This window comes from Galeopterus variegatus, unplaced genomic scaffold (assembly GCF_000696425.1).
Source record: "Galeopterus variegatus unplaced genomic scaffold, G_variegatus-3.0.2 Scaffold0, whole genome shotgun sequence".
Lineage (NCBI taxonomy): Eukaryota > Metazoa > Chordata > Mammalia > Dermoptera > Cynocephalidae > Galeopterus > Galeopterus variegatus.
This window is the reverse complement of record NW_007726111.1, coordinates 2,672,181-2,698,633: the sequence shown is the minus strand read 5'-3', so window position 1 is coordinate 2,698,633 and position 26,453 is coordinate 2,672,181. Positions and strand designations below refer to the sequence as shown.

The following is a 26,453-nucleotide window of genomic DNA, read 5'->3' as shown; positions in this document are numbered from 1 at the left end:
TGTACTTGAGATCACTTTTAATAACTGTATTAGATCTCTTTTTGCACTGCATTTTAATGTGTTTATAAGTTTTCTGTCTCACCCACCTGTGAGTTCCTCCAGAGCAAAAATCTCTTACTGGCTTTAGAATCCTCAGTACAATCTCAGTTCCTTCAGAAACAGGAGTGTAGTCTTCCCTTCTTTGCCCAGACTATATTGACTTAATCAAATAATTTTTGAATTTGAATTTTATTTCTGAACAATTAGACTCGATATTCAGGATGTTCAGATGATGTCATTGTATTGGCCAGAGAGTGATTTTGATATTTCCACTGTCAAATTTTCATAAGTTTTCTCTAACTTTGTATAGATGAACAAGTGGCAGAAACTCATATACAGATACACAGTTTTATCACCAAGGATAAATCACCATAATTTTAAAAATAAAAGCCCTTATTACAGAGTGGTTTTCTGGTAATTCTGCAGATGCCAGATAGCCCACGTAAAACATTTTCACTTAATATAGAGGGATATTTGTCTGCCAGCAGGAGTAGCAGATAACAAGGACAAATAGTGTAGTTAAGTGGAATATTCAATAAAGTAGATGGTACACAAAGATTTAATCATTTTGATGGCCCATATGTAGTCATTAGGAGGCTCAGAAATAAGCGTGAGCACAGTAAGTTCTCCGAGGTAAATGATGGGAAGAATTTTAAGGAAAATAGTGTTAGATATGCACTGCAGAGAGAAAAGTGAACTCTGACCACGAAACAGGTACCCTATTTTTGTAAGCAAATAAATCCAATTAGATGACAATAATTATATATTTATAAAAACAAAAAACAAATTATGATTTACAGGAACAAGTTTCCTGTTTTCATAAGTCAATAAATCCTCCTTAGGTGATGGTGATAATGACATATTTCTTTAAAAGTTTATGTTTAGTGTACCTGAGAAAGTGATTAAAATGTCTGAATTTGACAGACATCCTTTTATTTTTTAATTAAATATACTGAACACAAAATAACTTGTATGGCAAAGATGTTTTACGCATCTAAAAATGAATGGCATAAGGTATGAAAATTTAGCAATACATAAAGGAAAAGAGAACAGAATGAGAGATATATTTTAGAAGTTAAAGACACCTAAAGTTTTTTACCAATACTTATTCATATTTTATATACAGTGTTTTCGCCAGTCAAATTACAAGCAGCTCTTACTTTCATATTAGTATCCTATTTAACTACTGTAACCTGTGAATAGTAAAAGAAATCATTTAATCATTTATGCATGACTGGTCCATAGTTGATTGTAAAGTGAGCAACTACTGCAACCCTTACCTGTGAAAAATAAGACAGATTCAGGTAAGAGATGAAGTTATACAAAAGGCAACAAAAATGAGGCTCCAGAATCACCTCTATGAATCAGAGTGATGTGAGAACTTCAAAATAGCATGTCATTATTTCATATATGTGTAAGCTATATCCCCCCCACAACACAACTGATACATAGTATATAGCAAAGCAAATCATAAAATCAGAATATAAACCCAATGCTTGGGTGTAACTAGAGCTATTTGCACTCTCATGTCAACTCCTCAAACTTTACTGCCTAAAGTAAACTCATCATCTTACTCTCCAAATAAAAATACTCTTGATATTTAATGTCAGTATATAGCTCCAACATTCTCATAACTACTCAAACTAAAAATTATACTCAACTTAAACTCTATGTCAGTCATTAAATTCATTATTTCTTTCTTTATTTTTTGGTAAAGTCTCTGATATCCTCATTGTTTCTTGTTTCTATCCAAGGATTCTTTCTAAATTCCTATTTGGTCCCTTGTTCAGATCTTTACAATTCCACATCTGACCATTGTAATAGTATACCTTCTGGTCAAGCTTCTCTGTCTTTCTCCTTCCAGTCAGAGTTAACACCACTTTAACCATCATATGCCATTGCCCAAAATATTTGTGATATTTTACCTACACATTAAATCCCACCCATTCTTACAAGGCTATAAAATCAGACTTTAATAAACCTTTTCATTTGACACTACTCTTTCTCTGTAACCAACTATTAGATTAACGAGGCTCACTAGTCTCCAACAGCATGTGTTCATTTCCCTGTAGTTCTTACTTTGTACCTCTCTTCCCTCCAGAGGGGGTTTGGCTTTTCTTTTTCATTGACTTGATTTTCAATCCATAGTTCATAAAGCTTTGCCATGACTAGTCCATAATTACCTCTTCTTTTTCAAACCTTTGGAAGCAAGTCTATCATTACAATCTGTCTGTTATTTGGCATTTCGTCATTTAATGATTTGTGTTGCAATCTAAATTTAAGACGTATTTAATTTAGATGTATAAGTTTTGACTCCCTAATTAGATTTAAATTTTCTGGAAGGCAGACACAACTTGTTATTTTAAAACACAGATTGGCACATAGTAACCATGGCAGAGATACTCTTTTTTTCCCCAATATCTCTTCTCTCCTTCTTACTGAGTATAGCCCCTGCTTTTTAGCTGGGTACGTGGCCATCTTAAAGGTAACTGTGACCACAGGATCACTAGATTCTGGCCAGTATCACATAAGAGGAAATGCTTTATGTGACTTCCAGGAAGTTCCTTTAAAAAGAGGGGGGACACCATTCTTTGTCCTGTAAGAAAGAGCACAAGTAACAATGGTCAGCCCTGAGGCAGAGGCCACATTCAGAGGACGACAGAGAAATGAGATAGGAATGTGGACCCCTTATTTGTGTATCCTTCCTACCAGCCTCAGGCTATGTGACTCTGACTGACTTGGATGAAAAACAGACTTCCCTGGCATTAAAATCACAATTGGTAGCTAATACTAGTCCTACCTGATACACTGGACTTCAATAATCACTTCAATTTAAAATTTGTTTATATCGTGATCAACAAATGTATTAGATATATTTATAGTTAAACCATGTATTCATTCACAAATATCAAACACAAAAAACTCAGGCATTTTTAAAGATAATTGATCACTGAAAGCAGTACTTCTATAAATACTAGATGTGGACGCTCCACTGCAATCCCATTTTCTTCAAATTGGCTAGAACTCTATCGAATGCTTCCTTCATGACTAAACTACAAAGGATTCTTTGGACTACCTTGTCACCTGCTATTTCATGTTTAAAATATTCTTAAGCTAATTTTCAAGTAAGTGTTACACAATTTAACAGCAATTAACTAGCCATATGGGAAAAAAGTCACTCCATATACTTTATAACACAGGTTCTTTTGCATTTTATTCCAGTAAAATCCTAGCAGATACAGCAACAAGGAAATGTCACCCAGAGGTCTGTTTAACACTAACTCAGCATATATTAGGTCCCTTTATTGTAATCGCATGATTTTAAAATGAACAAATAAGGTAGGGTACAGAAAGAACAAATGACATTAAGTAAATGTCATATGGAGATGAAGTAGAGTTTTGTTTTTTTTTTCTTTTTGTAAATGCAACTAATTAACTGAAAAGAATAAGTGCTGCCTACATTGGCATTTCAATGAGCCACTGATTCCTAATTACAATCCCAATTACTGTAGTAATTGGTACAATTTCAGGAGACACTAATATATGAAATGAGTAGTTTGTACCTACAGTTTTTATGATGCATTAAGAATTCACAAAGTTGATAGCTATTGAAAGCAGTTTTAATAGCTTTAAAGTTAATTTATATAAATCAGCTAAGAGCTTCTAAAGAAAAGCATTCATAAATTAAACTGATCTTCCAATAAGCACATATTCAATGAATGTCATTAGACATGGGTCCCAGCTTTATCTCCGCCAAGAGCTAGCTGTATGACTAAGGCAAGTCATTCTACTTATCCTGCAAAACAATAGTGTGGACTTAGCAAACACTACAGGTTTAGATGCATATGTGAATAAAGTTAGTGCCTGCCTTGGAAATCATTTTGTTCAATCATCCCAAGCTACTGGTGAAGAAATAGGCATAGAGATAGAACATGACTTAGCCAAAGCACAAAATGATGCTGATGGTATTTTTTATATTAATCAAGAACTCCTTACGGTTTAATGTTCCTTTTATTATAACACACCGCCTACCTACCTTCCAAGTTAGAGAGGAGAAAGATGGAAGGGAGGGAGTGTATAAGGAGAAGAAGGAAAAAAAGAAGAAGAGAAAGGACAGACAGCAATAATTTTCATAGCTTACTTCCACACACAGCAATCAAATAAGAAAGCAGACTGATGTTCAGCCCGAGAACAGATATTAGAGTTCAAATCCCCACTATTTACCAAACTAGTTTTCAGAATCAGCTCTGGAGAGGTGCCTTTACATTAAGTTAGCTCTAAAGACCTCTTTATCGGAAGCCAGTGTTTCCCTGTATTTTAAATAATCTGATAAATGAAAATCACGAGGGTGGCTAGCCATCTCTGACCTTCCCCAACATCTGGGAAATATGGTAAGAAATATACTTATGGCTTTTTATTCTCTTCACAATTCTACAAGTTAACCATTATCCTCCTTGTTTTACAGCTGAGGTCACCGAGGGTTTTCTAAAAGTCACCATCACATCAAGTGGTGGAGGTAAGATTTACACCCTGGCCATCGGTTCAAGAATATAATTGCTTAACCTCCTCACAGTATGTGGTCCTCCTGATCTAAGTAAAATCTTAACAATGCACAAGAATATTTTTTAGATGCTATTGTGAATTAGAGGATTCTAGTTTCTGCAAAACATTTTATTTACAATAACTCCACAGCAAGAATTTACTCTAAAAAAATATAAATAAAAATAGGTAGCTTACAGAATTAAAAATAAATTATACAATTTTCATTTGGATGAATGTATAAAATAGATTTTGCTTTTCTATCCTCATAACTCTGTGAAGTAATGTGGAAGTTGACTTTCCCATATTACATATATAAGAAACTGAGAGCCTGAGAGACAGAGTTGACAGATTTTGCAAACTCCCCCCAAAACAAACAACAACAACAATGAAAAAACATACAGGACAACCAGTTAAGTTTGAATTTTGATTAAAAAAAATACTATTTTAGTAAAAGTATGGCCCAAGTATTACATGAGGCACACTTATAGTAAAAAGTTCTTCATTGCTTATCTGAAATTTAAATTTAACTGGGCATCCTTTATGTGAAAAATGACCTAAGGCCATTGGCTAAAACCTACAACTCTAACTATGTGGTGTTACTGACCGATATTACGGCTTGGTCATGTTTAGATCTCTATCCACATTTCTATTTCAGCTTCCTTGTCAACTAATTGTAACCTCAATTATGTTCTTTAATGTCTCAGAATAAGAGAATGCTGGATTTAGGTAAAATTATTCTAGTTGATATACACAATTGCAGAAATGCCTGTTTAATATCCTCAAAGTACTTTTCATCGTATTATCTCGTTGATGACAATAACCCCCAGGGAAACACTGAAGAGTTATTATTGTTCCTGTTTTTCAGATTTGAGACTAGGACACAGAAAGTTTCAGGAGACCTACCCAGGTTCTCACGGCTAGTAGGCAGATCCTAGCCTGAGGGACAAGTGTCATATGTGAAAAGCCAATTAAGCAAAAGTAACATATATTCTATTTCCACTCATTGTTAAGATAATTAAAAATATTTAGAGACTATTTTTGACCTTGGACTTAACAGACAGTAAATAGGGATGAGCCACTAGACATTATTTTGGTTTGTATCAAAATAGTAAAATCAGAGAGTGAAGTGTGGTCTACAGAATTTTTTTTTTAAAGGAATCACTTCATTTTAAAGAGTCTTAAACTTGATAAAAGTGTTAAATGTGTTGAAAACATATCTTAGGATAAACACAAACACAGTGGTCCACTTTTCAAATTATAACATTGTCTTAATGCCTTTGCTAAAGAGACTTGGTTCCATTATATTATTACTGTCATAAAGAGCAACTGAGCAACAGATTCATTAACACTGAAGTGGCATCAAGACACAGCAGTGTGTAAGACACAGCAGTGTGTAATACGCAGCAGTTAAGCAAGCTATTTTAAACAACCTCCTCTAACAGGTAAATGAATTCATCCTGACAGTCATTCAGTGAGTCAATCCTTCTGCTAAACTTAAATACGAGGTATCGTGGGTGGCCACAGGGTTGCTTCCACAGCTAATGGTCTGGGAGGACCACATGAATTCAACTAAATTAAACATCAAAAGATCTTTGTCAAGATGAAGTGAATGAATGTGAACACACATAAAAAATATATGGTTAAGATTAAAAAAATTTGAACCCATCATCCTTCGATCAGCATTTAAAATGAAAGAATTATAGATGATTTATTAGTAAGCTTAAAAGGTAACTGCTATTTGTAAAATGAGCCATCTTTGAAAAGTTCATAACATAACTTATCATTTCCTCCACTTCTTGACCCCCAAGTTCTCTCTCCCTTTTGCTATGCACTCTTCCCTTCCTCTTCTCTTCCAGCTTCTCTGTTGGAACCCTTCTTTCTATGCATCATCAGTTTCTCTCTGGTACAGGGCTCTTGAGTTCTCAGTATTATCCTAATTTTCTCCAACTTATCCTTTCTCTCAACTGCTCATACATAAGATTTTATACTAAGGTAATATATTTATAAGATTTAAAGCTACATTACGCTATAGGTATTGATCAATGTATTCTTATATTTGTGTATTATTGGGCAGGATATTAAGGTGTCTCCTATATTTCAAAATTGTACTTATGTTTTTAAGACCTGGTATAATTTTAAGGTTTATTATACCAGGTTTATTATGGGCATGAGTAGTGTTGCTTTTTTCCTTTATATTATTGAAAACTTTTCAATCTCCTGATACATAATATTTAATGTGCTAATAAAGTAAGTCATGTTACAGTATTTTTCAAAGGGTAGTATTATAATGAACAGTATTTCCATAAGGGGAAAGTTCCACTATGATAACCTATGTGATACTATTTTCCCACATCAGATATTAACATTAATATTTTATTATAACTCATGATTTTTTTCAATATTTAATATAAACTTGGTCTTTCCTAGTGCCTTGAATTTCTGCAAAAAATAATTCTTACCGATCTTACCACCTGGCATTTGAAACCATGCAGAAGTTATATGGTCTTTACCAAATTTGAATACCGTTCAGTCTGATGATGCTCAGATACTTTTATTTATTGCTATTGCAATCCAAAGCTAGATTTTATCTAATTTCTATTTTACCCCTTTTCACTGCTGTGGCTTTTTATTGGGAATAATTCTATATGTTAAATATGTTTAGAAAACCCAAGTCTCAAGAAAAATTCTTCTGTTTAAAGTCATACTGTGGCCATTTAAATCCAAATTACCTAGTGTATATCCCATAACTCAGGTCATGCCTTTTAGAAAGAAAATGCATTTTGTGTTTGTCAGCTTGGTGTAAAAGGCGGAGAAGTTAAAATACCAACAGACATTTCACTTAAAGTGTTTTCAGTATGTTCTCAGCATGTACTTGTGATTATTTTTTCATTTTTGTTATCGAAGTTACTATTTTTTTCTCTTTACTTTCATTTATAAGAATAAAGAACATTACAAAGGGGCTTTTTCATTTTAATTTATAAAATATATTCATCTTCACTAAATATACATGATCACTGAAATGCCCTCAGAATTAATCCAACCTGACACATAGAGAGCTCTGTTTTCCTTATGATTTCATTTTATTTCCTGTCATACTCCTTTTACCAAATCCACGTTCAGCGATTTTAAAAAAGCATTAACACCTTTGTTATAAATTTCAAGCACACACTTGAAATCTGGAGAAAAATATTTCATTTAGTTTCTAAAAATTCTATTCAATTTCTAATGTGACTCACAGCTTGATCCGTGCTGAGCAGGTGGATCTTTATCTCAGAATTGTTTTAGAATTCACGGTAACCTCCTGTTCCAGGTACATACCCTAAGGTACATAGCTAACGCGTTATTCCTGATCATGGTCTCACTGCAGCCTGGCCTGATTCAAGGCACCAACTGCTCCAGTTACTTCTTAGGTATTTCAGTTTAAAGTGATTTTGGTCAATATAGAGCCATGTAAAGAGGAATATTCTTTCCTTATAAAAGTAGTGTGATATAAGCATCATCTTCTTACAATGGAGAAGGTAGGTAATAGAGTGTTCTCAAGGAACACTGAAGCTGGCACTTACAATTTTCTCTGATAATTATTCAACTGCTAAGCACTTACCTGGATAATATCGGGCAAGGCCGGTGGCACTGCCAAACACCTGCCACAACAATGAAGGGTCTTCCTCCCGATTTTTTTTGAAAACTTCGTCTAAGGCACTTGTCCAGTTTAGTTCGTTTAACACAATTGTTGCTTAAAAAAAAAAAGGAAAGGAAAAAATCAATTAATTCAAATGTATAATTAAATATTGGACCTGTTTTCACTTATTTGCAAAATAATATTACAAATTTTCATTGATCTATCTATAAAAGTATTCTAATCCAGAGATTATCAAACAGTTTTAGACAAGAAATTATTTCTTCAAACAAAATTTTACCTGATGGTGGCCCTATCAACATTTTGAGCTGGGCAATTCTTTGTTGCAGGGTTGTCCTGTGCTTTACAAAATGTTTAGCAGCATTTCTGGCCTCTACCCTCTAGATACCAGTATCATCCCCTCAGTTGTGGCCAGCAAAAATGTTTCCAGACTTTGTTAGATACCACTGTGGGGCAAAATCGTTCCTCGTTGAGAACCACTGTGACATGTAAAACAGAAGGAAGATTGGCTGGTATCCTTCCTTATTCTCAGAGGCAGTTCTGAGGATACCTACAGGGTACCTTAGGACACAGCTTAAAGATCACACCCTCAACTATGAATAATTCTCCATGGCATACTAACATAAATTGGTATGTTACCAATGTTTAAAAAAAAAGGTATTTGTTATGAAGCATAATTTATTAACTGTGTTTATACAACAACAAAAAGTATATACCTTTTGATAAAGGAAAAGTGAATTCAGAGGGTTAACAATATCAGTGTTAGAAATAGGAACTAGCTGATACTTTAGCACTACCTTTATGAATAATAGTTTTTCCTTTTTTTTTTCCTGGTTATTTCAATTAATAATTAGAGCATGGTGTTAATAAGTGCCAGGCGATTGATTCTGACACCTTTTTTTTTTTTATTTAAATTTTGGCACCTATTTATAACTACTGATCTTGGATACAAACATACATCATTCATTACAATGAAAGAGAAGTAATTATAATGTAGACTATAACATGGGTTAAAATAGTATAAAATTTATAATTATGGGCCTCCATGATTATAGCATCCTAAGTTTCACATATTAAAATTTTAACTGGCTCAGAATATAATCTTCCTTTTACACAAAAAGATATAGATAAACTCATGTCTTTTTTTTCTTTGTCTTTATATGTAAAATATATATCATGCCTCCTGCAGATTAGCAGATTGAACCACCATGCAGTTGAGAATCTCTGACCAAATCTAAATAGTGAAAAGGTGCTTAGGATAAGGACTGCAGATGGGAGTACTGCTTAACATTCTTCTATTCTTTTCTATGACCACAGAAAATAAAGCAAACAAATGCAATTACGGTTAAGTCATGCACACGCTTTTTTTAGAGGTAAAAGAAAAAAGAGCTTCTTTCAAGAAAGATGCACAGCATGTGGGTTTATATTTTAAAGTTCGTATCATTTACAAAAAAGGAAAACAACAAAAACAAGTGAAACTGGTCTGGGACCAGCATCATAATGCAGTTCTGTTATTGAAAACTAACAAGATTTTCATCTTTATGGATGTGATTACTTTCAGAAAGATCAGTTGCGTGTGTGTGAATATTCATGAGCTGGGTCAGATCCATTTTGCATCTGAGATACTAGAGAATTCATATTCGAAAGCATGATCCAATGAGCTCTAAGTGGCCAGTTATATGAAAATTTATATTCACACAAATAACCTGAACTGATACTCACTATTCATGAATATTTATATTAATATACAAAACATCACAAAAAAAGTGGGACATTGTACTTTTTTTTTAAATATTCATGACTTTTACGGTAAAATTCTACTGAACAAATAATGATGTTTACCTATGATCCACACAGACTTCATTAATCCCCAATCTATTCTATCTCTTTAATTTCCTTGACTCTTTAATTCAAATTAAGCAACAACTGACATCTAATTATTTTTAATAAAGTTTTATTTGTTTTTTTTTTTTTTTCCTTTTTGTCTTTTTTCGTGACCGGCAACGGATTGCAACCCTCAGTGTCGCACCCGTACTGGACCAGGACCGGCCACGGGATCGCAACCCTCAGTGTTGCTCCCGCACCTCGCTCAGCCAGTGAGCGGCCGGTCTGTATGTGGGATCCGAACCTTCGGCGGGAGTGCCACCGCACTTCCCAAGCGGCGCACTGTAGCAGTGCGCCACCGGGCCGGCCCCTAAAGTTTTATTTGTTTTTAAGCCTGTTAATTTTTTCTTAGTTATATCTGATAGCTTAACAACTAAGTATCAGACACCAATAAACTGATTTTGAATTATTCTTTTATGTACCGGGGTCAAGCTCTGAAATATTTCTATCATCATGGCAATATATTTTAAAATTTCCAGTTTATACATTTGAAAATTCTCTTGTTCAGAAAGCCCTTACTAAGATTTCAAAATGTTTTTCTCAAAATGTTTTCACTTATAAATGAGCAAAGTACGTACAAAATTTGCAGACTAGGCATTTGAATTGATTTTAAATTTTACTTAGAATGAAAGAAATGGTATTGTATACCTATTTCATGAGCAAAGCTTATAAGCTTGGTGGTAGTATGTAGCATGGTGTAAGGACACAGATACTTCCATTTGTCAGTGTATATTTATAAGGACTTGTGAATGCAATCATTATTTTATTAGTCACAATCTTTAAACATACAGAGCTCAAAATCAAAATTCAAAGGATCTGCTGTAGGAATACAAAATTAAGTAATCCTCTTTAGAGGACAGTTTAACTATCTATCAATCAAAACACACATAGCCTTTCATCCAGCAATTCTGCTTCAAGAGATTTATACTATGGAGAGAGTATGAGTCTACAGTTCTTAGTTGGAGAATTTTAGAGCAAGAATCATTCTTTCAATTATACCATTCAAATTATTTAAAACACCAATAACAGAAAGAAGGATAAATTGCTGCACTAGGAAATTTTTTTTCAAATTATACAAAAGCAGCTAAAAAAATATAAAGAAAAATATGTAAGGCATCAAAGCAAACAAGTATGAATATTATTTTAGATCCTTCGTTATTTGGCTATATTTTTTTATCCACATTATGAATTACATTTGAATAATAAACATACATTATTTTGGTATCCTGAAATGAACAGACTTTTCTTAACGTTGTAAAATTAAATAGCTCATCTGAAATTACTAAGGTGCCCCAGCATTTCTCTTATCTCTGTGCTATTAGTATACTTAGGGTAAGTAATGCTGAAATAAAGGGGTAATCTGCAGTAGATGGAATAATTAATGTACAGTACTTCATGTTTATGTCATTTCCTGGATTTGAATTATGCCCTTGCCACTTTCATTATATTTACACACATACAACCTCTCTTTCCTTCTGTCTGTCTGTCTCTCTAAATTTCTAAGTAGAGCTTATTTAGGAAGAGTTTTTTTAAACTAACTATTCCAGTTACAACTGCGTAAAAAGCCAAGTGCATTAGAAAAGTAAAAAGTTGTTATTAAGTTGTTATTATTGTCTTTTGTTTTATATTACAAAGAGTTTATGTGGCTGCTGTTGCCTTTCTCTAGCCTCAACAAGTATTTTTAGTATCTCATTTTCCTGACACCACAGTTCTTAAAATAAAAAGTACAAAACATGACTCTTTTGTGTTGGAAATAAATAAAACAAGACCAAATTCTTTGGAAAATTACTTATTTTCAGCAAACATTACTCTGGATTATAAAACTGTATTGTTCACCCACAGAAAGACTCTACACTAAAAAATAATGTGGAATTCTGACTCACTAAAGATCAACAGATTTTAGTTTTCATTTGCTATTATATATTATATTTAAAAATGCAATTATTATTCTTAAGTCACATATTTTTGCAATGGAAATTTTTTTTCAGATAATTTTTTATACATGTCTTTATTTGAACATCCAGAGCAAAAAATCAAAATTCAAAAGAATTTTATTAAATTGCAGAAACATCAATACAAATTAGCAACCAAGTAATGTTTTGATATAAGAATTCCAGAATAAATAAATATTTCAGCTCTTCTTAAAAGAGCTGAAATATTTCTTGATCACAAATAAAACTCCGTTTATTTGGACAGATATACTTAATAATATTGATAACAGTTCTGACTATTTTTTAAAATTGTTTAACATTATCTAAAATTATATTGTATTTGATATTCTTACATGCATATTGTATATATTATATTATATGTTGTATATTATATTCACTACTGCCCTCTTTTTCGTACCCACTCTCAACAAATAGCAATGTTTTACATTCACGCAAACTTCCAATTTCTTGCTTGAACTGAGATTACGAGCACATGAGATTACAAGTACGATATTTTTTCACTGTAGAAAACTAACTGGTCAATGTCAATCTAGTCTTGAACTCATTCCCAGTTAGCAACAAACTTAGCTAAGTATCTTATGTCTATTTTAAGAATAAAATTAATTCTTATTTTGTCAACTTAAGAAATGAAGATTTTTATCTCTGTTAGAAAATTAGATTTTGCAAAAATTGAATATTTTATAGATGTCCAAGGCCAAGCCTACTAAAAGCAGTGAATACGTGGTAAACAAACCTTGACTCTGGGTCCTCAATTCTGAATGGCATAACAAGGTTTCACTGCTAATAGATTCTGAATGCCAAGCATATGTCTCTATTCTTCCTAAACTTAGTTTTCAAAAACATGGCCTTGGTGTTCAGCAATTCTCTCTTTTAGAGTATTCAATTGTTCTGTCTGGCTTCTCAAGGGAAAAAAAATCTAATTTGTAACAGCACAAAGAAAGCACCTTACATTTGCTGCTAATTCTTCTAAAATACATGACTCTCATATCTATATCTTGTTTATGACATGGAATACAGAATTGACTGAATGCAATTTTCTTCTGCAAACTTCAACCAATAAAATGTTGCACTCTCGCTCCCTTTTAAGTCTGTATTAAGTTTGAATACATTTTGTAAATTTATTCAGGGTTCAAGGCCTCAGCATGCATTGAAGGCACTACATGACTATTTGAAAAACCTTAATGTTATTTATAATGTCAAATACAGCTTTCTTTTTTTTTTAACAGCTTTACTGAGATATCATTGACCTAAAAATAGTACATATTTAGAGTATAAAATGATGTTTTTATACATGTATACACTGTGAAATAATCATCACAATCAAGTTAATTAACTTCGCCATTATTTCTACACAGCTACCATTTTTTTGGGGGGGGGATTTAATTTAAGATCTATCCTCTTAGAAAATTACAAGTATACCATATAGAATTGTTAACTATCCTCACCATGCTGTGCATTAGATATCTGGAAATTATTCATCTTGCATAACTAAAACTTTGCATCCTAACGACGGCTTTCTAACTAAGCAGATATATCCTAGAAAAAAGAGAAAATATTTGTTATAACTTACTTAAAATACAAAAGTGACTTTGATAAGTCTTTAATAAGAGCTGTAGCTATTAAAGCTATGTATGGGACTAGATACAAAAAAATATTTCTGTTTACCAGTGCTAAATACCATACAGTTAAATAAGGAAAACAGGAGAATTGCCTACAATGTCTACTATACCATTTCCATTTAATTAATACCATTCTATTATTATAGCCTTGAATTGAGATAGAATTAGTGTATGTTATTTAAACTATTGCCATAATAACAAATATTAAGTCAGTAATATTTATTAAGCACTTACTATATGCTAACAGGTGTTAACCATTTTTTATGCATTATCTCACTTAACTTTTCGAAAGACACTTTGAGTGAGATATTAGTATTGTCTCCCTTATTAGACGACAAAAATAAAACCTAGAAAGGTTATATAAAAAATCACACAGTAGAGCTATAGAAATGGTGCTTGAACAAGTGTGTTAGATTCCCAAATTTCTACTGTTTATGAGCTATTTATTTCTATCTTTCATTTTATGTGTAGTTCTGATTATCTAGAATTTTAAATCTGAAAAACGAAATTGCTTATACCCCTGTAGCATAATGCTTTGTGAGAGAACAATACTCCTCCCCAGAAAAAAACTGGCAATGCCTAGAAACATTTTTCATGGTCATAACTAGTGAAATGCTATTGGCATCTAGTGGGTACGGCCTAATGATGCTCCAAACATTCCATAATGCACAGGATAGATCCCACAACAAAGAATTATCCAGCCTAAAATATCTGTTGTGCTCAGGTTGAGAAATCTGCCCAAGTACAACTATAAACATGAGACAATTGATCGATTCTGAAAAAAAGCAATATTTCCAATGCAGAGTGTCAATAAAAAGCCACAGTAAAACTTCTTCAAAGTGAAAGATGATTTTTTAAAAATAATATTACTTCATGGTACTAAATTATGTTAATATTTCAGGCTATATTTTGGCACTCTTGGTTGGGCAAATTTCATTTTAGTTCCAGAAAGTGTAACACACTATCCTCTTACCTAAATAAGCAGGTAAGGATTTCAAAGCTAGTTTTTGTTTTTTTTTTAAAAGATGACCAGTAAGGGGATCTTAACCCTTGACTTGGTGTTGTCAGCACCATGCACACCTGATGAGCTAACCGGCCATCCCTATATGGGATCCGAACCCAGGGCCTTGGTGTTATCAGCACCACACTCTCCTGAGTGAGCCACGGGCCGGCCCATCAAAGCTAGTTTTTAGGGCCGAGCCTGTGGCGCACTCGGGAGAGTGCGGCACTGGGAGCGCAGCAGGGCTCCCGCCGCGGGTTCGGATCCTATATGGGGATGACCGGTGCGCTCACAGCGCTCACTGGCTGAGAGCGGTGCGGCCGGTCTCAAAAAGGACAAAAAAAATAAATAAATAAAAGCTAGTTTTTAATGCCACTAAATGTCAGCTCCTTTATACCCTTTCATTTTTTAACAATCACAGAATATTAGAGGTTTGTGTTTTGTTTTCTTTTTAACACTAAATATAATTGTGATTCTAAATTGAACTTATATCTTTTATCTCTATAGCAAATGTTCATTTTATACCACACTAAATAAGGTAGTCATTAAAAGAGTTGCATTTAACAGATGAGGTAAGCGAGATGTCACTAATTTTATTCATCAAGACTAATCTCTAAGAAGAAAAATGTTAATAAGAAGAAACCCACTGATCCAATTAAGTACACAGACAAAAAGAATCCACTTTAAGGACTAGACAGTGTGCATAAATATTAAAATGAATGAATCTTTTCAGTGGATTTGGCAATGGAATTTCATCTAATCCCAGTATAAATGAAAGATTAATAAGGTACAGGGATATGGGAAGACAAAATCTAATCTCTCTAATCACATTTCAGGCACCAGAATCCGCCTCTCACTGAGGACTGAAGAGCAGAAGTTTCCAAGGCACACGAGGACCTTGATGAGGAGATAAGCCTTATTCCTACAGTTAATTTGCTACAAATATTAAAAGGCCCTTGTCCTTGTCAGTTCTCTAACTCCTGTATTACTGAGATTTCTGGTCTTTCTCCCTATCTCTTTAGTTTCCCGTAGATTGAGCACCTGGCCGATGCTCCGAACACAGCTGTTCTGCTTTAATGAAATCTGCAAATTGTGGAGCACATAGGAAAAGCTCAGAAGAAATCCACTTCATAATTAAACAAAGTAAGAATAATGCAAGGGAAATAGATGACACTAGGATCTAATATCATGTCTATTAATTGAAAGATTTAATGTCATTTTAAATAAAATGATAATTGTCTGTAAGAATTGGTGGGGAGGGCTGCAGAGATTTTGTGTAAGAAACCTAATAAGAATAGGAGGCAAGGTAAAATTCTGCTTTATCCTTCAAGCATCCTAAGTTTTCTGTTTCTAGTATTATTAAAATGAAAGAAATTATTAGTAATTCTGGTAGCCAAGAATCTCGATCACTGGCACAACATGCTACTTAAAACAAATCACTTAACTTCTTGTGCTTCTGTTCTTTTCACCTAAAAAGAAACTAACATACTATACTAAAGATTCTAGATAGCCTAAGGGGTTGGTGTGAAGGTCAAATATGAATATGAATGAAACTTATGAATGAAAATTCAATTGGTGAACATAATTTTATTACAGTTCTTCCCTTGCTGGATTAAAAAATTGTAAAGTGCACATCTTTAAATATCTTGCATAGACAACAGCTTCTTTGTACATGTCAGTGTATCATTTTAGATTTGTCAGTTATTTTCCTTTCCTTGAACACATACTTCTTTTATATACAGTAATTAGAATGTAATCCTCTGTTTATTTTGTATAAAGCCATGCTCCATCTGCCCACCCCCTAATTTATTTAAAAGTGATCTCACAAAATAAAATACTCTTCATTAGAATCAGATAGTTGAAATATTTTCATTTTAAATATGGGAACATTGCCTAATTTGTAAATATAAAACCAGGAAGTTTATAGTAATTACTTAAAGAAGAAAATACAATCTCTTCCACTGAGACCGCTTCACAAAGTCATTTTCATCAGAAATTTGAGTATTTGTAATTGAAAGTGTAAATAAATGTGTTAAATCTCTATTTCTATATATTAGAGTAATATTCAGTAAACAGCCTGCTAAACTCTGAGCAAATTAAAACAGCTAAATATGCCCTAAAGATCTTTTATTTAAATCTTAAAAAGGGAAATAAAATATGTGAGTTAAAAAAACAAAACAGAGGGCCGGCCCGGTGGCACACTGGATAGTGCGCCGGCGGCGCTCCCGCCCGAGGGTTCGGATCCCACATACAGACCGGTTCCCGCTCACTGGCTGAGCGAGGCGTGGGGGCAACACCGAGGGTTGCAATCCGTTGCCGGACACGGAAAAAAGACAAAAAAAAAAAAAACAAAACAGAAACTATGACAGCATAGAAATTAGTTAGAAGACATATAGAAATGAATATGCAGTTAAGACCAAATTTAAAGGACCCCAAATTGAGGTGTTTTCCTTTTCATGCATACTTGCTGGTGATACCTTTTCCTTTGAGTAAGTGGTCTTTTTAAAATGAGCATATGAATACATGTAGCCTGAGCAAAGGCTATTCTCACCTACCATCCACCCACTCATAGACTGTGTCTTGCTGCCAGAAGTAGCCATTTAACCTTCGGAAAGTCTTTTAGTCTCCCTAAACTTCAATTTTCTCACCTGCACAATGGGGATCATAAGAGTACGTGCCTTGCAGAGCTGTTTTGAAGATTACATATCCTTAGAATACTCCTTGTCATTTAGTAACTACACAATGAAAGTCACCTGCCCTTCTCATTATTTTTTTCTCTCTTCCTTAATACCTAGTATTTAAATAGTATTTTATTTCGATGAAACAATTTTGATCTCACTGCTACAATTCTAGGATGAGTGGTAAAATCTTAATATTTTCTCCTTTCCTCAAGGAACTTTCGCTCTTCCTTACCCCAGCTCTAAATTAATGTCCAGCAACACTAAATTTTCTTGCTATGAATCTCATGAGGAAAAGTGTACTAATCTTTCCAAAACCATTTCCATTATTATAAAACAATGCTAAACTAAAAAATAAATTCTAATGATAACATTTAATGTACTGTATAATTTTGGTGAGGAGGTAATCATTACAGTGGGACATTCTTGGTGCTCCTGAAATCAAATCATATTGGTGAATATCTTGAGTATAGCATAGACATGCTAAAATTCTGTTAAAAGAAATGAAATGGATTAAATAATTGAAATGAATAAAGACTAATAGGCATATCAGACACAACACACACACACACACACACACACACACACACACACACACAGAGAATTATGTACATACAAGCGCCTGTTAAAGCTGAAAAGAAACTCCGACCGAGAAGTATAAACCAAATTAGATATGGGAATTTCTTGCCTTTGCTCTGAGACTGCCCAACTGCATTGGGAATTTATTGTCTCCACATAAATCTAGACTGCCAAATTCACAAGGATCAAAAAGTATTGGAGCTGACTAATGAGATACGGTTGAGGAAGAAAAACAAGGCTCCTGGGGACAAGGGTGATATTGTCAATGAGACACACACTGCTTGGTACTTAAAGGTTTGTGTCAACCAGTTTTAGAAAAAAGAGTTGTCTGATGATTTTGAGAAGGAAAGATCAGATCCATTGAAGCAGAGTACATAGAAGTCAACTGTAATCAAGAACAGCGAGTGAAAATAAAAAAAAAAAGAAAAACAACTATTTCTTTGAAATTGAATTACGGACTATTACTTAAAGTTATACTACATAAAGGTAAGGATGAATTCTAACACCATTTCTAAGCAACATGTGGTTAATATCCTTATAATACCTCTTGTTGCACATGTATAGAGAACTGTCCATATGTATATGGACATGCAGAGCACTCATTATATATTTTGTTATGTATACAGAGATAAGAACATCTATATACAAAGAGAAAAAAACAACTGCATTAATATTATCAGTTTTCAGAATGCTTACAACATAGTGAGCATGATTTGTTCAGATTTCAATGTACTCATTATGGTTATCGAACATTAAATTTATAAGTCCTAGCTACTGCATTGCTCAAATAACTTAATACAGATATAACTATTTTTCTATTCTAATAAATCATGTATTTTTCATTTTTATTCATAGCTTAAAATCCCACAAAACTTTAAATTTTTCAAATTGATTGAAGCAGCTCAAATTATTCCAATATAGTTTTAAAATACTATAAATAATTCAACACCTGATCAAAACAAGTACTCAAAAGATTTTTTAAGGGACTAAAAGGCTTCTGATCTGACAAAATTTAATAGAAGATGGTAAACAACCAGGTCATGTTAGTTCTATCCTCTTCTCTTGCTCCACAGCCATACTTGCTTTGGTCTTCTGAAATAACCTTTAAATAATCTCTCTGCCTCCAATTTCAGCTCGCTCCCATCCATTCTTTCTACTGCGGCCAATATTCTGTCCAGCAAATGCCACCTCTAATTATAAGTGTTCAGTTGTTCCCCATAAAAGCTGGTCTTTTGTGGTTGGCTTCCACCCATCGTTCTGGCCACCTCTCCTACAGCTTTTTCATGCACAGTAAGCCCAAGACACAATGAAAGACGTATGCCATTCCCAGAGGGTGCAGTATTTACTCCTTCCTCCATGTCACTACAAATACTCTGTTCTCTGTCTGGACTGTGCTTCCTACTACACTTACTTGTTAAACTTTTTCCTTCTTTCATATCTCAGTTCAGCACCTTCTCTATAGAGTGTTCTTTGATTTTCCCCACTCCACCTCCTCTTCAACTAGCAGAATATAAATTCCTTCCCCACTCTCCTATAGCTTTTTCTCCATACCTCTATTAAAATACGTCCCACATATTACTATCCTTGTTTATGTCTGCTTTCTATTATACTGTGAGTAGCTTTGGAGTAGGCAGCACACATTATTTCTTTTCCCTGCCAATGCCTAGAACATAATGGAAGAGGCAATGGAGTATGACGAACCTGTGTTCAGTGCACAGTTGTGCAACCTGGGCAAACAGTACAATTGTATAGGCTTCTAGTTATACAGGTATAAGAAGGAGAAAACACGATCTATAATAACTAGCGTTGTTGTAAAAACTAAAACATAATGCTATCCTTACTGCATAAAAGGCATTCAGTGGACAGTAATGACTAATATTTTTAATACATATTTGTTAATAAATGAAAGAGGACATGAATATATGAATTGTGACTGTCATATGTTGGGTCATATTTTTAAGTTAGAGGAAATTTTCAGTAAAGGGTAAAAGAGTTCCATTCCTCTACTCAGCTTTCATTGTGCCCCATCACAACTAAGCAGGCACAAATAGCTCAGTACAGTTGGCCCTCCAAATCCATAGGTTCTGCATCTGTGGACTCAGCCAACCGCGGATCAGAAATAGTCAGGGAAAAAAATAGCATCTGAACTAAACACGTATAGATGTGTTTCTTCTCAGTATCCCCTAAAAAATACAGTATGACAACTATTTATATAGTATTTACATTGTATTAGGTACTATAAGTAATCCAGAGATGATTTAAAGTATGGGGGAGGATGTGCATAGGTAATATGAAAATACAATGCCATTTAATACAAGGGACTTGAGCATCTGCGGATTTTGGTATTCACTGGAGGGCCTGGACCCATCCTCCCACAGGTACTGAGGAATGTATTTCCTGTTCTTCTGCTCAACCCTCAGTGATAGGTGGATGGTGGGTATCATTTGAATTGGAGGGTTTAATCATTCTGGTCCTATTTTTAGTATCACTTCAAGTTATGTAATAGATCATCCTTTTTTAATGGAGATGTTTTGAAGAGTCTGGAATAAATACAGTTATGTGTCACTTAACAACAGGGATACATTCTGAGAAATGCATTGTTAGGCAATGTTGTTGTGAAAACATTAGAGTGTATTTACACAAACCTAGATGGTATAGCCTACTACTTACCTGGGCTATATGGTATAGCCTATGTCTCGTACGTGAGTAACTTATTGTGCAACTAAGCTATGATGTCACTAGTTGATAGGAATTTTTCAGTTCTATTATTATCTTATGGGACCATCATAGCATATGCAGTCTGAACGTTATGCAGCACATGACTAGACTGTGGCCCAATTTCTAGGGAAGGCTTTTAAGCCATTGAATATGTCTAAGAAGCTTTCTATTATGCATCTCCCAATCTGTGTACTTCATATACTAATCACCTCATTTCTATCATACATTCATCCAACAAATATTTACTGAACACCTATTTTGTGTCAGGCACTGATCTACGGAATAGTAGATATTTTAGTTCTATGGTCCACATGGTCTCTGTCACAACTCACTTTGCAGCAGTAGCACAAAAGTTCCCATGCACAACATGTAAACAAATGGATGTCACTGGTTGCAGTAAAACTTTATTTACAAAAATAGGTGGTGGCCCATAATTTACAGACCCCTTCTCCAGAGATATAGGGCCCATGAGACAGACAGGCCGCCTAACATTCTAGTGAAGGAGAAACACAATAAACAGATGAATAAATAAGAAAATATACAAGCACCATAGGTGCCATTTAAAGAATTAACTTTGGGGATGCCATAGAGATTGACAGGTGGGTACTTTGGATTGTCAGAAATGTTCTCTTTGAAGACACTATTTTAAAATGAGATTTAAAAGACAAAGAACTAGCCATAGAAGATTAGTATTATGCATTTTAATAAAATGATACACACTAGTGATACTGACAAATAGAAAATGCCTAGATATCAACATGATGGAATTATGATCTAGTGTGATATTTCAAAGATAGACTCACACAATTTTCCCAAAACATCAAAATATCCAAACAGATACACACAGCAAAAAGGCGTATTGTGAGAGATGAAAAATAGCTTGGATATTTTTACTGTAATACATCTATTTTAGAAAGGAGAGATTCTAACTCCAGTATTGTATTTAACCATTCAAAAAATCACCTATTAATAATCCTTAACAAGGCTTGTGGAATTCAATTTCAAATAAATTGTGACCACCATTCCGAAGTTGCTCTGAGTCTAATGGAGAAGACAGAGATCAATCGAAGCATCTAAACCAAGTTTTTCCTTGTATTACAGACCTTATAACAACACCTGCCTCTCGGAATCAAAGTAAATGTTTTGAAGGGCAAGGTAGGTAGGGGTGGTGATCACAAAAGACTTCCTGTAAGAGGTGACACACAGTTTTAAAGAAAAAGTGGAGAGGTGGTAAAAGGATTGAATGGCTGATCCAGTGAATTCCTGGTGCAGGACACATAGGCAAAAATAGACATCAGGCATTCCAGGAGTTGAACATTATTCAAAACGGTTGAATGGAAGGGAAATATGGGGACAATGGCAGAGATAAGATTAGAGATACAGTATTATAAAAATCCAGAAGCACTGAACAATTTTATTCTGAGAATTACAGAGAGCCATATAAGCTGAAGTGTGAAATAATCATATTTACACTTGAGACTTCCTTCAGAAGCTAGTGTGGAACAAGACAGAATGTGGAATGGAAACCAGATGTGAATGGGGAAAACAAGATAGAAAGCTAGTGCAGTCAGACTGGTGAGGAATAATGCTGACCTGAACTAAAAAGGCAGCAGTGGACATGGAGAGAGGAAGGAGAGTAAAAAGATGTTAAGGAGAAATAATCTACAGACCATGGTGACAAATGGTGGGAAGAGGGAAAAGAGGAAGCCTGGTTTTCCGGTTTGTGTGTTTGGATAGTGTACAGTTAAGAAATGAGCTCTGGAGGAGAGCTATATTTAGGGGCAATGATAAATTCAATTTTGAACATAATGTGAGGTGCATGTGACACATATATTAAACAGGGTTATTCAAAAGGCAATTGGAGTAATGAATCTGTAGCTTAGCCATGAAGACTATATGGAAGAACCATATTTGGAAGTAATTGCCTCAGTGACAGTTGGAATGAAGTTATCACTAAATGACACCAATAAACCCTATGGATCCTCAGGTACTGAAGAAGCTATACTTGGAGAGAAGTTGCTGAAAGAAAGCAAAACGGACCCAACTCTATTGAACATTGTTTCCCATAAAACATAGTGAGTAGGACACTTTACTATTTGTTGTTTTCCTTTAACAAAACAGTAAAATGTGCCTTTCAAATATGATTTTCATATCTACATGAAAATAAATGTACTGATTATGAATTCCACATATCTATGCAAAACCCACAGTCTATCAAGAAGAGATAATGCAAAAAGATATGAAACCAACGAAAATCCATTATCTTCTAATGTATTTTTTTGAAGTTTGCCTTTGTCAAAATAGTTACTGACTTAAATCAAGTACCCAGGGATACGATGCCTGCATCTGTTATATGTAGCGCACTTTGACTATCGCTTGCTGTGCACTTGGAAAAAAGCAATTTCCCTGCTGCCTCCATTAGAATGATGAGGTAATCTATTGTGTCTTTACACTTACAGACAGCCTCAAGAGACTGAGCTTCGATGATTACATGTCTTATAAGACCATAAAGTTCTACCGCAGGAGTCGTATACGTATCATAAAGACAAGCCAAATTGCTGAACATGCTCTCCTCGCCATCATTGCGCGGCTCTCTTCTGCAATTCACTTGCGCCTTTGACTTTCTCAAATGATTTAAAACTGCAACAGAAGTTCTGAATGCACGAATGCCAACCACTGTCATTCATCAGAAAGCAAGATTTAATTACTTAGAAACATATCAGATTTCTGTTCCTTAAAAAAAAAATTAAAAAAAAAAAAAAAAAAAAAATCAACCGACTTTTATTTATTTATTTTTTAAAGATGACGTAAGGGGATCTTAACCCTTGACTTGGTGTTGTCAGCACCACGCTCTCCCAAGTGAGCCACAGGCTGGCCCCAACTGACTTTTTAGGAAAATGTAATGCCAAAAGTGGGTAGATTTCATAAAACAAGAAATTAGGCCCATGTTAAAAAGTAATAAACTCAATTTAATCTTAAACAAATAGTAATCGTTCTCTGATATAAACATTTACGGTACATCAAAATGAATTTTACTGTTCTTCCAAAAATGCATTTGCCTTCATATTAATCTTACGCATGTTTTTAAAAGAAGCCTCTACTTTCTTGTCAGTTGTGTTCCATATCAAACTGATGGAAGTTGGGATCTTTCACACTGTCTATTTCTTTGGCCTTTCCGAATAAATCTGAGGCCAAGCCTTTTCATTTTTTTGTCAGATTCAGCTGAAATTCTTTTATATTTATTCTAACAAATTATCAATCTTCCATTTTTTTGCCCTTCAATTTGCTATTCCTAAATGAAATTTTAGGTTAAAATCAAAAGCCTGTTCATTTTATCATTGGTTAACATATTCTTTTGTATTTTTCTTTATTTTTTAAATCACACACCCTTAAACAACACAGCAATACCTTCTTAGACAGGAAGGTAGGTATGTGTGTAAGTCACTATGGGGACTAGATCATTTTATTCTGTCCTATATTTAAACTGATGTGTACTTATTACACGCATAATTGTTAACGTGTAATTAATTCATCTTAAAAATGTATAGTTACGATAGCCCTTCTAAACACTGCCAAAACTTCACAAAATTATTTTTTCTGTAAGAACATTAAAAAAGTGAGATTTTTATGTTTTCAGATTATCCAGATGCAATGATATCAAACTTGTCATTTCTTTGTAATATTCTCAAAGAAGCTTCTCCTGAATGCACATTTATTCCCTGGATTTCAAGGGCATGCCCAGTAATCTATTCTACTGCTTGGAACATATCTTGTTAATCATTTAATAGGAAATTTTCTGTTTTAAACCAAATTTTTGAAAATCTACTTTTTGGTCTAGAATTTACATTTTTTATTAAAGTTAATAAATCTTTCAAGTGTATCATTAGTGTTCTGGGAGCACAAATATGTGTTCCTTAAAGTAAAAACTCCCCTAAAACCCACGGACATTGTTATGTTCATTTCTAAACAACTTCCTTTTTTTCCCTTAGTTCAAAATAAGGCAGAATAAATGCTATCAACATCAAAATATAGACTATCAAAGTATACTTTCTAGCTTACGATATTTTTACCTGGAATTTGAATCAATGCACAGCTTGCTTTGAAGAGTACTACACACAAATGATAAACATATATGTAATGTACACAAATGTGCATTTAAGCAAAGCAAAATGGGGATTAAGCAGGAGATTGGAAATGGTATTTAAATATTTCAATTTTCAGAATGTTTTCAACAAAGGTGTATTTTGAACTACTGTTTTTATCTTGAACCAAGATTGATTTCCTTAACATTTTAATTTTTTTCTGGCAAAAGCTTTAATGTCATTTTCTAAATACAACTTGTAATTATAATTTTTGAAATGTAAAAATCATAGTAAAACTATGATTTAGTGAATAAACGATTTGAAATTAAACAGAATTAAAATATTTGGCAATATTTTATATTGAAAGCTAAAACTCACTATTTATACCAAACACAAATGTAGATACAAATATGCTAAATGTGTAAATGTCATATTCATTTATAGACTCCTGTCTTGAAGGATCCTTATATACATAAAATTACAGTATATAAGTAAATTAAATTTGTAGTAATCATACACTAACAGAAAATGAAAATCTAAAGAAAACAAACTATGCACAGGGACCAACCATATGTTACCAGAATTTGAAGTTTGAAACTAAATATGTCTTGGCCAGAAAAGAGTTTTCAACTTTCCTGTACCAAAGTCTCCAATACCATTATTATAATAGACGGTCTAAATTTGGAATGGCCAAAGTCTTAGGTAGGGAGACAGGTGATGATGGTCGACATACACCATCTACATTATTAACCCAGAAATTCAACAAATGAACACCTGTAAAATGTCACATACAGATGGAATTTATAAGACAAATGAAAATCTAAAAGAATCAAAAGTTCCATCATATTTAAAAATATACATTATTGTTGAAAATCAGCAAGGCACATAATATTACTATTTGATAATCTGTAAATTCTTTTTTTTTTCAGTCTTCACTAAAGTCTTATCCTTCATTATAAAAATTAATAAATATTTTAATTAAGGTAAGTATAACAATGCTATAGTTAGAGTAATGGTATGATAATATGGTATAGTCCCCTGTAATACAAAAATGTCCTATTGTATTGGCATTTTAAGTACACTTCTTTCTTTTTTTCCCCCACAACCTATCAACCCATGTTAAGTTCAAATCTCCAGATTTCAGTTTGGCCTTTAGCCTGGTGATTACAGAATATATGTTAGTGCAATTATTTTTGTCTAAATTAACAGCAGTGTAGTTTTGTCAGTGGAAAAGCATCACATAATGTGGGTTATAGATTAAATATTTTGAGTTTTATAAAACTAATAAATTGGAGATAATATTATTTCAACATATAAGTCTTCTGCATTTATATAGTACTTTGATCTGACTGTTGACTTGAAAATGAACAAAAATATAGATTTAAAACTGTCAGAATCTAAAATCAACTTACCATCAAACCTCCTAAGAGAGTAAGCTGTGGATTTTTGTTTTCCCTAAAGTGTCATATTTTAAATCTGGATTAAGGAGGAAAAGAATGGAAGATTGAAAATAAAAGAATGGAAATGTATTTATTTTACTTATTCTTTTCCAGCTCTAGATAAATCTGTTAAATAAGAGCTTTAAAGCTTGAAAAAAAAGTCTTAACATTTATTTTGAAGATAAAACTTTAACATTAAAATGTGGATTTTTATACATTTTGGGAAAATAATCCTGAGCAGCAGAGGAAGCTTCCTCTAATTTGTAGAAATTAGTAATTTCCTC

The 26,453-nt window shown here is 33.5% G+C and overlaps 1 protein-coding gene across 1 annotated transcript in view; it reads right to left on the bottom strand.

Moving 5' to 3' along the window:
* Positions 1 to 26,453, bottom strand: part of CACNA2D1 (calcium channel, voltage-dependent, alpha 2/delta subunit 1) — a 480,749-nt gene that overhangs the window by 135,921 nt on the left and 318,375 nt on the right. The window contains exon 7 of the mRNA XM_008568138.1: positions 8,183 to 8,314. Coding sequence (XP_008566360.1) covers positions 8,183 to 8,314 — 132 coding nt within the window. The remainder of the gene's footprint in view (positions 1 to 8,182; positions 8,315 to 26,453) is intronic.